This window comes from Anser cygnoides, chromosome 7 (genome assembly GCF_040182565.1).
Source record: "Anser cygnoides isolate HZ-2024a breed goose chromosome 7, Taihu_goose_T2T_genome, whole genome shotgun sequence".
NCBI classification, from domain to species: domain Eukaryota; kingdom Metazoa; phylum Chordata; class Aves; order Anseriformes; family Anatidae; genus Anser; species Anser cygnoides.
Window position 1 is genome coordinate 31,383,651 of NC_089879.1, and position 13,791 is coordinate 31,397,441.

The following is a 13,791-nucleotide window of genomic DNA, read 5'->3' on the forward strand; positions in this document are numbered from 1 at the left end:
TGTATAATTTTCCACTCTAGTCCCTTAGGTTTTAATACCGTATATAGTGGTTTTCTATATGTAATAAATATTCTTCATGAAAGAAATGATGGATGTTCTGCCAAATGTTGAACAAGAGGGATCCAGCCAAGTTGAAATGATAACTGATAAAGCCTCAGTCTTTCTGAATTGCTTTGAAATGTCTGTAAATGCGTTGGAAGGTTCTCCACTCACATTCATGTGTACATACAGTGTGGACTAACAAAATCCACTACTTGGAATGGCACTCTGTATGGATTTTGCAAGTCCTTCTTTTCCTGAATGATTTCTGTTATGTCAGATTACTTGGTCTGAAGGAAAAAACAAGTCGTTTGATCTCAACATAACTGCTAGCAACAGGGAGTACATTACAATAGCTTCTGGTAGGACTCTCTGTCCTCCTTACATTCATGATAAGGAACTTCTCTTGTTTTGGGAGAATTTTTCAATCCCTGTATATAATAATTCATGCTACTCCTCTCATTGGACTGCATAAATTGTTAGGATTACAAATAGTGTTTTGCAAAATGATGTATTTTAACACAACAGATTAATTGATGAAATAGGTAGTCTGTAATAGATCTATTATTTATTTATACATTTGTGTTTCCTAGGATTGCTTTTAGTCTCTCTCCTCAAGGTGGAACAAAAATTTTCTTCCAGTAGGAGTTTTTGGGATGGGTTGAAAGGACTGTTGTTTTACTGAACCTGATTCCTGCCCTCATCTGCAGCAGTAGTACTCTGGGCTGTGCAGAAATCAGCAAAAGGTACCCAGCCTGACGTGGGCCTGGATGGATAATTTAGCAATGAAGAATCAAGGCTGTCCTAAAGCTCTCATGCAGTGAATGGAGTGGAGCTGCTGCCCAAGGACTTTCACATAAGTGAAGTTTGCAGGAGCCCACTGGGAGTGAGATGCTTTCAGCTGCCTGGAGGCATAAACTGGGCAATTTGACACATCCAGTCCTGATGAGGAGCAGTACCCGCCTGCTCCAGAACATGGTCTGAAAGTCAGCGATGGGAAGGGCACTGGCTGGGTCAGCGCTGCCACTCTTTGCTTGTGGGGAGGGCAGGAAGGCTAGGTCTTCCTGTGACATTCACCGTGGATGGGTTAAGTTTTAGACTCTACTGGATATTTTTTGCACTTTGAAAAAATAGCAATCCCAAGTAGAATAAATGTGATTTTCCTTTTCTATTTCATATGGTGATTCTCACTGTCTCAAAGGTGAGGCAAAATATTTTAGCAGCTCAACTGCTGCTGCTGCTGCTCCAAAACAAGCCTTCTGTACCAAACTGGTGAGTCACACAGGATAGGCAATAGGTCGAAATAGGTTTGTATAAAACCTGTGTTCCGTGGTGTCAGTCAGAAGAGAAACCCTCTACTTGCTAAACTGCATGTGAAATTTCAAACCATTAAAGGTAAATTGATTTTCTGAATGAGTGGAATGCAAATTTTGAAGCTTTGGGTCAGATTTGCAGTGGTATGAGGCATGTAACATTGCAGATAAAAACCTCGCTGCATTTTGTTGTTGTTTTAACCTACAGGGTGTTAGGCACCTCCTGTCAGCAGGGTTAGTGCAGGCAAGCTTCACGCTCTGGTCATGACGTGCATGGAGCTGGCTCAGAATTCAAGCAAGGAGAACATTCATCCCTGGGAACAGTTTCTTACTTGGTTAAAGTCAGTCCTTGGACAGAAGTGCTGTAAGAACTGATATATGTATATATATAAATATTTTTTTTTTGACACTTCAATATGTTTTCTTTCTCCTTGGAAAATGTTTCCTCTGTTAATAATCTCTTTGTGTCAGCTTTTGAACTGTTTGTTGCCTTTTGGGGTATTTTTCAAATGTTTTGGCACTAAGAAAAACAATGTATTCAGGAATGTCTTGGAGTTCAATATTCACTACTTTTACTATTAAACCATTTAAAAATATCTTCTCGGGTTAGTTTTGGACCACTTCATTAACACTTAGGAATAAAGTTGCTGTCCACCTGCACTAAACAGGAGGTTGTGCTGGCTGTCTGCTGCCACTACCCGGGCCTGGGATGAGCACTTTAGAGAGCAGTACAAGACACTACTCAGTGGACACTTTGTGTGACACAAGCTCCTCTCTCTCTTTTGATACTTAATTTGTAAATCAGACTGGTGTAAAATTAAAACAAAAAAAAAAAGGTGTCAAAAAGAAGGTAATAGTGTTTTAAGAATGGATCCAAATAGCTCTGAACTGTTCTGGAAAAATAATTGTTATTTCTTTTTATTAAAAGGATCTTGAGAAAAGCAACCATCAAAATGAAAGAAGTGATCAGAATATAAATAAAATGATGTGCCAAAAGCGATTTTAAAGGAGTACAGCAAGTAGTTGAAGTGCATGAAGAAGTGTAAAAAAACTATTTTATGGCTTTTAAAAATAGTTTCCAAAACATCTTCAGAAGTGTCCAGGTTATCTGGCGAGTAGGTCCAGACAAAAGGATAAGGTATGCTCTGAATTGTAATGTCTCTGCAAATATTTTGAATGGAACGTGTAAAAATTCCACAAATGCAGAATAATGTCCAGGTTGACAAATACCTTATTTCCATAACATGATTTAAGCATGTTGGAAGGCCTATAACTGTGTTAAATGTGGTCACTTGCATGTTTAGTTTTGTGTGCCCAGAAAAAATAGACTAAAAGGTCTTTAAATGATTAAAAAATATAGGACATACTTGCATAGAAGCATGCATGTGCTTACTTACAAACTTGTGGAAAATAATGAATAACCCCAAAATGTCAAGAAGGACAGAAAAACATTTTAAAAGATATTTTCAAAAAAGAATTGACATTGAAAAATGACTTTGAAAGTATTCCATTGATAAAACAAAATCTAAAGGTTAAAAAGGTCCTGACGAGCGTGACATCAAAGTCCCTCTATGTCAGAAGTATTCTGCGAATAGTTTCAGGATGTCAGTCTTTATTCAGGGCTACACTAATGTGGCTTAGCAGGAGCTTCACCAGTTTTTAAGTCTCTGAGTAGAAGATGCAAACTGTTACTCAAAAAAGAGCAAAACAATTTCCCCCAATTTACTTTCCTATTAGTCTAAATTAAAAAATAAGGAATTTAGAAACTGCCAACAAAGGTTCGAACTGAGAAATTACTGTGTACACCCTAGAGAGAGGGACCAGGCGGTGGTGAGCATGGAGCAGTGCCCATGTATCCCCAGGGGCCGGGGCTGGCAGCAGTAAGGGGTGGGTGCATGCTGTCGTCACACCCTGCGGGACAGCGTTGGCCCTTGGCTCCCTGGTTCGGATCCTGCCCTGAGACAGAGCTCGAGCCCTGCCTTCCCCCCCGAGGGTGACAGGGTGGGTGGCCTGCATTGCCAGCTGTCTTCAGGATCTGAGAGGGTCAGGGATGTGCTGGGGCCTCTAGAGGGACCCTGCTAGGGGCGTTGGGTTACTGAAAAGATTGGGGAAAGAGCTGCAGGTTTGTACAGCTGCTGTTGCTGTTGAAGGATCATGGAGGAAAAGTCTTATCTACCTCTTCCTTTTCACATCACTCACCTCTTTTTGAAAGCTGCTTTTTCAGTCCTGTACCATTTGGTGTTACATGCACCATATCTGAAATACCCAACTGCAGCCTTACCTCATATGTCCTCCCTAGCAGGGATTTCTAGCTGTGATAACCCTGGCAGAGGGTCTGTCATTCTAAAGCATCAGCCTGGACTAGATTCCTAACAGACCTGTGTGCCCACCATTTCAAGACAGCGTTTGAATCCCTTGCCATTGCTGGGAGCGTGCAAAGGGCTTCCCTTCAGCATTTACTTTGGCAGTAAGTGTGGTCTCTTAAACTCCACTTCCCATAGATTAGCAGACAATCTCTCTATGGAAATTTATTTTGACAGCTTGGGTTTTAGACAGCTTGTTCTGCATTTTGGCTTCGATCATGATGCCACATGATATTAAAAAGCAGCTGAACTGAGTGGACATCTGCTGTCACAAAAGTGACCGTTAAATTTACAGGCAGACATAAACTCGGCTGAATTGAAGAGGCAACATAATCCCATTCCAGTAGCGAACATAAAACATAAAGGCTGCGGCTAACATAGTTTGGAGTGTGTATATACACATATATATCCCTATGTATATATATATTCCCTTCCTTCCCCCCACTACCCTAGAAAGTATGTATTCTACCCACCAATACATCTCATTTCGATATATAATTCACCACTAGTTTCTCAGTTTAATGCTGAATCTTCTAAGTACACTTGGAGTTTGGGAATATTTAGAGAAATAGCCTCTCAAGTAGCAAATAAATATCAGCTTGAAAACAGCCGGAGCATTGGCCCATGGCACTGACAGACACCGCTCTTTGAAAGGCCATTTTTCAGCACTGTAGAAGATAGATGGGACTGGGAATAGAGCTCTTGTGGGAAAAATGGGGCCAAGAAAACAACTGCAATTGTTACCTGCTAATTACTGTTAATAAACTCATTTAAATTAATGTGTTTCTTGCTAACAGAGAAGCCTGGATTAAATTTTACTTGCTGCATTCCAGGACATCGGGCAGTACGATGCACCTGTGCTATGGCCAAAGATGTACACAGGGAAAAAAACCTCTAATAGTTTTTACTCTGTATATAAATACTAATACTCTGCTCTTTCATAAAATATTTTTTTTGAAGACATGGCTTAGCTGTCATGTACTTCAGGCCCCTCCCTGCAGGCTGCAGAGGAGTGTGACGGTGGTAAAGCAGGGGCCTTCCCTGTGAGTGAGGGCTTTTGCAAAGTTGGGCCTTACAAGTGGTGATTCCCTCCAGCTGAACCACATGGTGATGGCTCATCAAGGACAACCAAACCATCCCCAGCCCAGCTGCCTTAGAGGTGGCGTTTGTGTAGCTTATGAAATGGGCATTTTCTAGAACATTTTCCTCACAAGCTCCACTGATGAGCATCTCCATTGCCTCATGAACACCCAGACAATGTGACTGGACGACCCAACGACCTGGGTAGACTTCATCCATTTCTCCCATCATGGGAAGGTGTCCCATCACCTCTAGTGCTGAATGCCATCAAGACATTGGTTTTCTTGCACTTCATCTGAAAGTTTTTCTCTCATGGCTCCTGCAGCACATGCAAAGGCAAACCCCAGGTTTGCTCCTGACACCCAACTCTTTTCTATGTATTTTGTTTACTGCTGTCATTACTAAAATATTATCAGCAGTTATAATAATGTGTAAAATTACAAAATAGTTATTATAAAATAATAATACTGTTCTGTTAGGGAATATTTCCATGGCAGACTACAGAAGAGGCCTGAAATCACAGGTGTGGGTGGTGTTTGCCTACCCAGAGGCCCATGCCCACACAGGGATCCTTGAGGCCTTCTGCTGCCATGGCTGAGGGCTGACTGGGAACGACAGATCACAGAGCCATAGAATCATAGGATCCTCTCATCGCTGCTGCTGGTGTCACTCCTGGAGCACTCCCAGTTTAGCCAGCCAGCCCCACCCCCCTTTGCTGCTTAAGCTACACTGAAAGGGGGTGAGTAGTGGCTGCCTCGGCATGCACATGGGAGCTGTGCCGGTGCCAAACTGCAAGAGCCGCTGCTTCACCAAGGCTCTCAGGGATGTCCCCAGAAGCCACCACACTAAAAATAATAAGCCCAAACTCTTGTGGTTAGATGCTAGGCATAGGTAGCAATGGCAGCCCAGCAGGCCCACTAATCATGGCCCACCACTTGTAAACTGGAAGCCATCACAAAGTGCTGCAACAGTCCTCAGCGGTTTCTCCACTGGTTCATTTTGTTGATTAGCCTTGAATTCAAAGAGCCTGTTCATTTGAAAGCTGCAGAATCAATCCTATATCTTCCTTAGGCTTACAGCAGCTACACTAGTACATGTTCCCTGAAAGCCATGTATGGATCTAAGCTGTTGTGCTATAAATATTTTTCTATCCTGGTCCCATAGGTTAGAGGTTAAGTAGGTTCAGCCTAATCTTGACTTGTGACCCAGCTTCACAGGTATTGGCACTGAGGTTAAGCCCTTTACCGTAACTGGCCTCTGCCTTTTGTAGATTGTGATGCAGCCCATGCACACTAGATGGCCCCAGGAGAACACAGTGATGCTTGGAAATTCTACCAGAAAACTGCTCTTTTTGGATTAAAAAAAAATAATATCTAGCTGGTTACGCTAAATTCCTTCTCAAGAAATTATTTAGACTGAGTGTTTCAAGGCTACTGAAGGGCAATTGGCATACATCTTATAAGGGAACCCTGAGAACTAAGAATATTGAAATAGCACTGTTTTTATACTTATACAATGAAGAAGAATGTCATAAATAGTCATTCCTAAGAGAAGCCCACAGACTGGCTATAGCTAGGTTGCTGTTTTCATTACTAACATGTAAGAATGGAGGTACCATGGAAAAAAAGAAGAAAAAAAAAGAGAGAGAGGGAGAAAATAAAATTTGTTTCAATGGAAAACTAGTGCAATGTTTACACGACAGAATGACTAATTTTGTGTAGGTTTCTTATCCACCATGTCTAATAGTAAACCCTGCAAAGAACTGTGGGCAGGTTTTGGGGCCTGACAGATTGTACAATAAAGCACTAAGCACTGCCAAATTACAACCGTGAAGTCTGGCCTTTAATGTGGTTTTCTGTCTTGATGAATGCCATTAAAATATAGGAGATTGAGTTAGACTTCGTAAAAAAAAGGAGTCCGCTTGTGTGGACTTGGGATCAGAAGTGGTTTTGGCTTCAGGAACCTGTTGAGATTGATTCATATTAACATCCAACTAAATGCATCTGTCAAAACCCCCAGTGCTGAACAGTAAATGCCAGGAGTGGTCCCACAGGTGATTTTTAGCACTTCGACACAGACTATGAACCATACTACATGTCTTCTTTAGGGTCAGGTCCCCAGCATGATTTATTTCTGCGTCAAGGAAGATTACAGCTAATAGGATTTGCTTCTTGGAGGCTGTTGGCATGTTTGGTGCAAACCCTGCACAGTGCTTTCTTAAAGGAGAATATGGACCCTATTATTCACCACATTTTTCTTCTTCTTCTGGCCTTCCACAAGATAAACACTTCTTTTTCATCTTGTGTCACAGGATGCTCTTGTTCTCAAGACAGTTTCGGAAGGTAAGAAAGCTAGTTACCCTAGCTGTAGCATCAATAAAGCAGCTTGGAGATTCTCAATATATATTTGCTGCTGTGGTGAGGACCAAAACCAAACAGATGGCTGCATGATATTCCTCTGCTAATACTTGCATATTACTAGCTTGAACATATAATGAGATCTCTTTTATTATCCTGAGATATGTAGTTGCATATGTAGCAATTTTTAACACTTTTAATTGTATTCTTTGTGGGAAAAATGGGTGTAAAACCAAACTGAAGGATGGATGTATTGCTTACATATGCCATGTAGACAATACCTTATAATTCTTTGGGTTCTTGTAGACCTGTACAGAAACCGGGTTTGTTAGCCATACACATGGTATGTGACCTGGAGAATTTTGTTTTCCTCCTTAGGAGTTTACTCTGCATGTCTGCACTGCTGAGGAAGATCCCTGAAAACATCCCTCAAGACATACGAAAAATTAGAATAGAAAATTCTCACCTAACAGAATTGCCTCGCAGGTCATTTGCGAACGTTAGTGCCTTGGAGTATCTCTGGCTCAATTTTAACAACATCACAGTGATGCACATCAAGAGCCTGGAATACCTGCCGGCTCTGAAGGAGCTGCGCTTGCAAGGGAACAAATTAAGTTCAGTGCCATGGACAGCATTTCAAGACACCCCAGCTTTGAAAATCCTGGATCTGAAGCACAACCGGCTGGACGTCCTTCCAGAACACGCACTCCGCTATCTGCCCAACCTGACCTATTTAGATCTATCCTCAAATCAGCTTACTGTCATATCCAGGGATGTCTTCTATAGCTGGCCTATCTACCAGAGAAGCCAGAGGGCGGAGGGGCAGATAGAAGCTATTTCCAATGCTGTCCTGGCCCTTCATGACAACCCATGGATTTGTGACTGTCGCCTGCGGGGATTTGTCCAGTTTATCAAGTCAGTTGGCCCACCTATTATTCTGATGAATTCCTACTTAACTTGCTCAAGCCCGAAATTCAGGGCAGGGAAATTTTTCCATGAAGTGGAGCTCAACAGCTGCATGAAGCCACTAACCTCAGCCCTTGACACCAACCTGACAGTCCCTGTGGGGCTGAACGTCACCCTGACCTGCTTTGTGCAAGCCAGCCCTTCCCCAGCCATCTGGTGGACCTATGCACTCAAACTGTTAAGAGCATTTAATGGTAAGCAATGCTTTTTTTTTTTCTTTTTTTTTTTTTTTCTTTAATTTGCATTTTGCTGTTCTACTTACATAGGTCTTCAGGCCATCTAGTCACCACATCAGTTCTCAGCCCCTTTGGAGTATCACAGTCAATGTGGTTGCAATAATCCAAATAATCTTAATCATCCTACTGTGTCTAAGCATGTCTGACCAGCACGAGAAGAGCTGCTTCATGCAGGAAATCTGTCAAAGATGAAGGGAGCAAGTCCTCATTTTCATGCAATTATTTTGTGATATGTGGATTTTTATTAGTAGCTCTTTCATCGTGATACGTGATGTAAGAACTATCAGTAGTGACACAGCCATACACATATATTAGATATGTAGTTATCTAGACATGCATATATAGAGAATATATAGTATATACTACGTATATATGCACACTGCTTATAAGTGTGTGTGCTGTAGACAAGTGCACATATATATATATATGCTAAATATATATACTATATATTTTTACAGGCATGTGTGTAGGAGCACAGACAGACAGACAGACACACACGAACGACACACACACACACACGAGCGACACACATGCACTGACACACAGACACACACAACATGCGCACGCACGCGCACATGCACTTCTAGACTATTCCATATGTTTTCTCAAGAAATATCCATGCAAACCACAAAACCCTGAAGCCACGTTGCCTGTCCATGCCCACTCACATTCTATTAGCAAAATAGATGACATTTTTCTCCATAAAACACATTAATTTGTCTGCATTACTGAGGACCTCATAATAGGAGGACTTTTCCCTTCCTTCTCGTTCAGCTGGAGGCCCTCCCTCACAGTTATTTTTGCTATGAACAGTAAACAGGGCAAGTTGCTATTTTCGTAAATTCAAAGCTAAGAAGACATACAGACACCACACAGATTATGTGTGTTCCTAATAAGCCTGCTATCTAAATAAGATAGCATTACCCCTTAATCTTGGACTGCATTTCAGCATTTTAGCAGCACTTGTGCGTCTTTCTGTGACCATGGTATGCCCAGGTTTTCTCTCCTTCCTGTGGCCCTGCTTGGGCAGATTCATAAGGTTATTTGCTTATTCATAAGGTTATTAAAATTACATTTTGCTTCCAGCCCAACCCTTTCTGACACCCATGTGCCTTTTTTATATTTTTTATTTTATTTATTTTATTTTATTTTATTTTATTTTATTTTATTTTATTTTATTTTATTTTATTTTATTTTATTTTATTTTATTTTATTTTATTTTATTTTTTATTTTTTTTATTTTATTTTATTTTATTTTATTTTATTTTATTTTATTTTATTTTATTTTATTTTAATTTTATTTGCCAGAGCTTCTTGAGAATGAAAAATTTCAGTATCCAGCCTAATAGATGCGGGAGCATGTGTCCAAAATATAGAGGTACCTCTGGGGCACCTCAGGGGCTCTCCCTGTTTTATTACAGCCTGAACATGCCAACAGCAGATGGTACATAGGTGGCTTTCTCCCTGCCCTGCCTCCATGAAGGTATTCAGGTGTCCCCAGGCATTTAGGGGCTATGTGGTAAAGAGAATGTCACTCCAGGTTAGAGTCATAGAATGTCGTGAGTTGGAAGGGATCCATGAAGATCATCGAGTCTACCGCCTGACTCCACACAGGGCAACCTAAGAGTTGAACCACATATCTAAGGGCATTGTCCAAATGCTTCTTGAATGCTGGCAGGCTTGGGGTCATGACCACTTCCCTGGGCTTGACCACTTGGGGCTTACCATCCCCTCAGTGGAGAACCTTTCCCTAACATCTGACCTTCCCCAGATGCAGCCTTGAGACAGTCCCTTGTCCCCCCGGCCCATATGTACATCCAGGCTGACACCGATCCAGGTGCAGAATCTGGCAATTGCTTTTGTTAAATTTCATACAGTTGGTCATTGCCCAGCACTCCAAGCCTATCGAGCCCTCTGTAAGGCCTCTCTTCTCAAGGGAACCGATGGCTTCTCCTAGTTTAGTATAGTCCACAAATCTACTTACTTTATTGCCTCTTGGCCTGGGTAACACTTCACCCATAAGCTCTGTGGGGTTTGGTGCATGCCCACACCCCAACTCCCTTTTTCCCAGGATGGCCAGGTGCTGCTTGGCCCCCTCAACTTCACCCCCTCTGGGACAGTCTTGGGGCTGCAATGCGACCACCCTGCCCACTGATTCGGCTCCCCTCTGCCCCTCAGTGTCCACCCAGCCCATCAGCGAGGAGACCGTTCGCTCCGAGCTGCTGATCCCAGCGGCACGGCCAGCAGACGCCGGCAACTACACCTGCACTGCTGCCAACTTCTTGGGCAACGCCTCGGTGGCCATCGCCCTCCATGTAGGCACCCCGCCAGCCTCCGCCCCCGTCCCGGGCTGGGCCCCTGCTGCCCCCGCAGAGCCAGGCGCCCACGTGGAGGTGCGCATCGCCAAGCAGACGGTCTACGGCATCACCCTGGAGTGGTTTGCGGCGGCGGCGGTGGCAGAGCCAGGGGAGACCTGGTACACGCTGCTGGTGGGCCGCTACGACACCGCCCAGAAGGACGCCATCTACATCGGCCCCGGTGTCAACACCTACTCGGTGACCGACCTGCTGCCCGCCACCAAGTACGAGGTCTGCGTGGCTGTCCGCAACCAGGCACCTCGCAAGGGCCAGTGCGTTGTCTTTGTCACGGGCAGCGATGTCAGCCAGCTGGAGCAGCGCGAGAAGCTCATCCACATTGTTGTCATCGTCTGCGCCATGGTGCTGGCCGTGCCCGCTGGCATGTACGCCTGCACCGCCGAGGCCCGTCCTGGCTGCCTGACCCGCTGCCCCGCTGCCTGGCCCCGCCGCCGCCGCGGGGGCCAGCCGCCGGCTGCCGGCAGCAAGGAGAGCACGCTGGACAGCCTGCCCGCCGGCAGTCAGGACGGGCTCTGCCACCCTGAGGGTGGCCGCAGTGCCCGGCGGCCCCCGGCCCGTGAGGAGCCCGAGCGGCCTGGCAAGGCCCGGCCGCCCCACAGGAACAGCGCTGACCTCTACTAGTTCGGCCTCCGCCTGCCTGCGACTGCGGGCACATGGCCTTCATCCACAGTCTCCATCCTGCTGGCTTTTTTGAGACGGAGCAGTGAAATTCCCCGTGTGTCATAGACCTGGGGCATGGTGGGGTGCATGGCCAGCATTCCCAGTGGGCTCCCAGAGCCCCAGGCCTGGGGGCCTTGGGGTGTGTGGCTGCACCCCAGCATCCCCAGCACTGCCATGGAGCAGCACACACAAGTTGAGGTGCCCTTGATCTACCTGAAGAACAACATGACCAAAATACTTTGTAGTAGTTGCTTAAGAAATGTTTTAGAGCCACTGCTTGATGGCTTCAATCTGAGATGAAAGGAAAGAAGCATTAAGAAAAGTAACAAACCCAACAACCAAATAGAAATATGCATCAAAAGGTCAGAGCTGCAGCTGCCTGCACATGTGCATCTTATTTTAAAAAAAATATTTCTTTAGCTTTCCCAGCCAGGAACGCAGTTGATGGGGAGGTGTGTTTGCAGTGCTGGACTTCTGTTGGCTGCCATGTGGATATGTAATGGCACAGCAGTGGAGGGTTCCTGTTTTTTTTTTTTTTTTGTGGATTTGTTTTTTAATAGGAATGTTTTTTTGTAATAGGGAGGGGACTTTTACCTGTGTCCAAAATATGTAGCTTAGATGACCAGTTTAGTTTACCACATAGCCACATTTTGTGTTAAAGGTTAAAGTAATTGGGAGTGATGCCCAATTAGTCATTATAAGTCTGGTCGCGTTCAGGGTACTGGAATATCACTATTACGGATACACCCTCAGTCTAGTTGTGTTCCATGCACTATCACGGCCACACTTAAAGAGTTTGGTCGTGCTCAGTGAGAACTACCACAGCTAGATTTAATGAGTAGTGCAATTTATTAAGCAACAGGTACACAGGTTCTTTGGATTGCCAGTGATAAATTCAGTGTCTGCAAAGCACATACAAATACCAAAAGTACAAGTAGCTCAGCCTGGCCATAAATGTGTTAAAAGGTATAAAGCAACTCTATAGAGATGTCTGAGTTTCCCAGGGAGGCACGTGGTGTAACCAAGTAGTCAACTCTTACCCAAAGGCATCCCAGTGGTAGGAGGGGAAGATCGGCTCAGCCTGTCAACTGATCCCAGAAGTCAGAAAGTATCCTTCGTGATGGTGTTTTTTTTCATAACATCCTCTCTCCCTTAAGCTAATTTATATCATTTTCTATCTTTTAGGTGGAGCTTGAGTGACTCTAGTCATGCATATCTTGGTTACAATTGGTGCAAAATGTTCTCTCTTTGCTTTAAAATTATAGACTATAAAAATTTTAAAGTGCAAATGTGAGGCATGGTTACACCTTGGAGGCAGGTAGCTTTTGGGATGGAGGTGTGTTTTGGTATTATAATGGACAATATTCACTAAAAGGACAGCATTTTGTCAAAAATATGACAGGCCGTTGGCCCAGGGTAGCAAATGTGTAGCTTATCGGTTCCAGTGTGCACAAGAACAATCAAGTTCCCATCCTGTCACAGAGCCTGGTCATGGTGTCTCCACTCCACGCTCTGTACTGTTCCTCTCAGAGTCAGCACACCAGGTACACCCAGCATGATCAACATCTAAGGCTGGAGGCCTAGGGAACCTCTGTGTAGCGCTTAGTGATAGGGTTTAGTGGAGGACTTGTTAGTGTTAGGTCAGAGGTTGGACTCGGTGATCTTGGAGGTCTCTTCCAACCTAGGTGATTCTGTGATACACTCCACCTGGTGTGCTGGTTTTACTCGGGTGGGCAGATGAGCTCCACGACAGCCACCCCCCCCCACCCCCACCCCCACCCCCCAAAGGGAAAGGGGGAGAAAAATGCAATGAAGAGGGCTCAAGGGGATAAGGTCAGGGAATCACTCAACGATTATTGTAATGGGCAAAACAGACTCAGAGTAGGGAGACAGTAAGATTTATTGCCTATTACTGGCAAGCTAGAGAAGTGAGAAACAAAGGAAAGAAACCAAAAACACCTTCTCCCCATCCACCCTCTTCCACCTCCCCCCAAGTGGCACAGGGGAATGGGGGAATGGGGCTGCGGTCAGTCCCTGATGCTTTGTCTCCGCCACCCTTTCACGGTCCCTCTTTGCCCCTGCTCCCCGTGGGGTCCCTCCCATGGGATGCCGTCCTTCCCGAACTGAGCCTGCGGGGGCTGCCCACAGGCAGCAGCTCTTCAGCAACTGCTCCCACACGGCTCCGTACCCCGGGGTCCATCCCCCAGGAGCAAACTGCTCCAGCACGGGTCCCCCACGGGCGGCAGCTCCCCCCAGACCCCCTGCTCCTGCGTGGGCTCCTCTCCACGGGCTGCAGCTCCGGCCCGGGGCCTGCTCCTGCGGGGGCTCTCCATGGGCCGCAGCCTCCTCCAGGCCACATCCACCTGCTCCACCGGGGGCTCCTCCACGGGCTGCAGCGTGGA

General features: G+C 45.0%; 1 protein-coding gene across 1 annotated transcript; it reads left to right on the forward strand.

Annotated features, from left to right (window-relative positions):
- The first annotated feature begins 6,063 nt into the window (after positions 1 to 6,063).
- LRIT2 (leucine rich repeat, Ig-like and transmembrane domains 2) lies at positions 6,064 to 11,581 on the forward strand. The gene is made up of 2 exons (XM_048074823.2): positions 6,064 to 8,312; positions 10,533 to 11,581. The coding sequence occupies exons 1-2, from the start codon at positions 7,493 to 7,495 to the stop codon at positions 11,348 to 11,350; spliced, it is 1,638 nt and encodes a 545-aa protein (XP_047930780.2). The 5' UTR covers positions 6,064 to 7,492; the 3' UTR covers positions 11,351 to 11,581.
- The last annotated feature ends 2,210 nt before the right edge of the window (positions 11,582 to 13,791 follow it).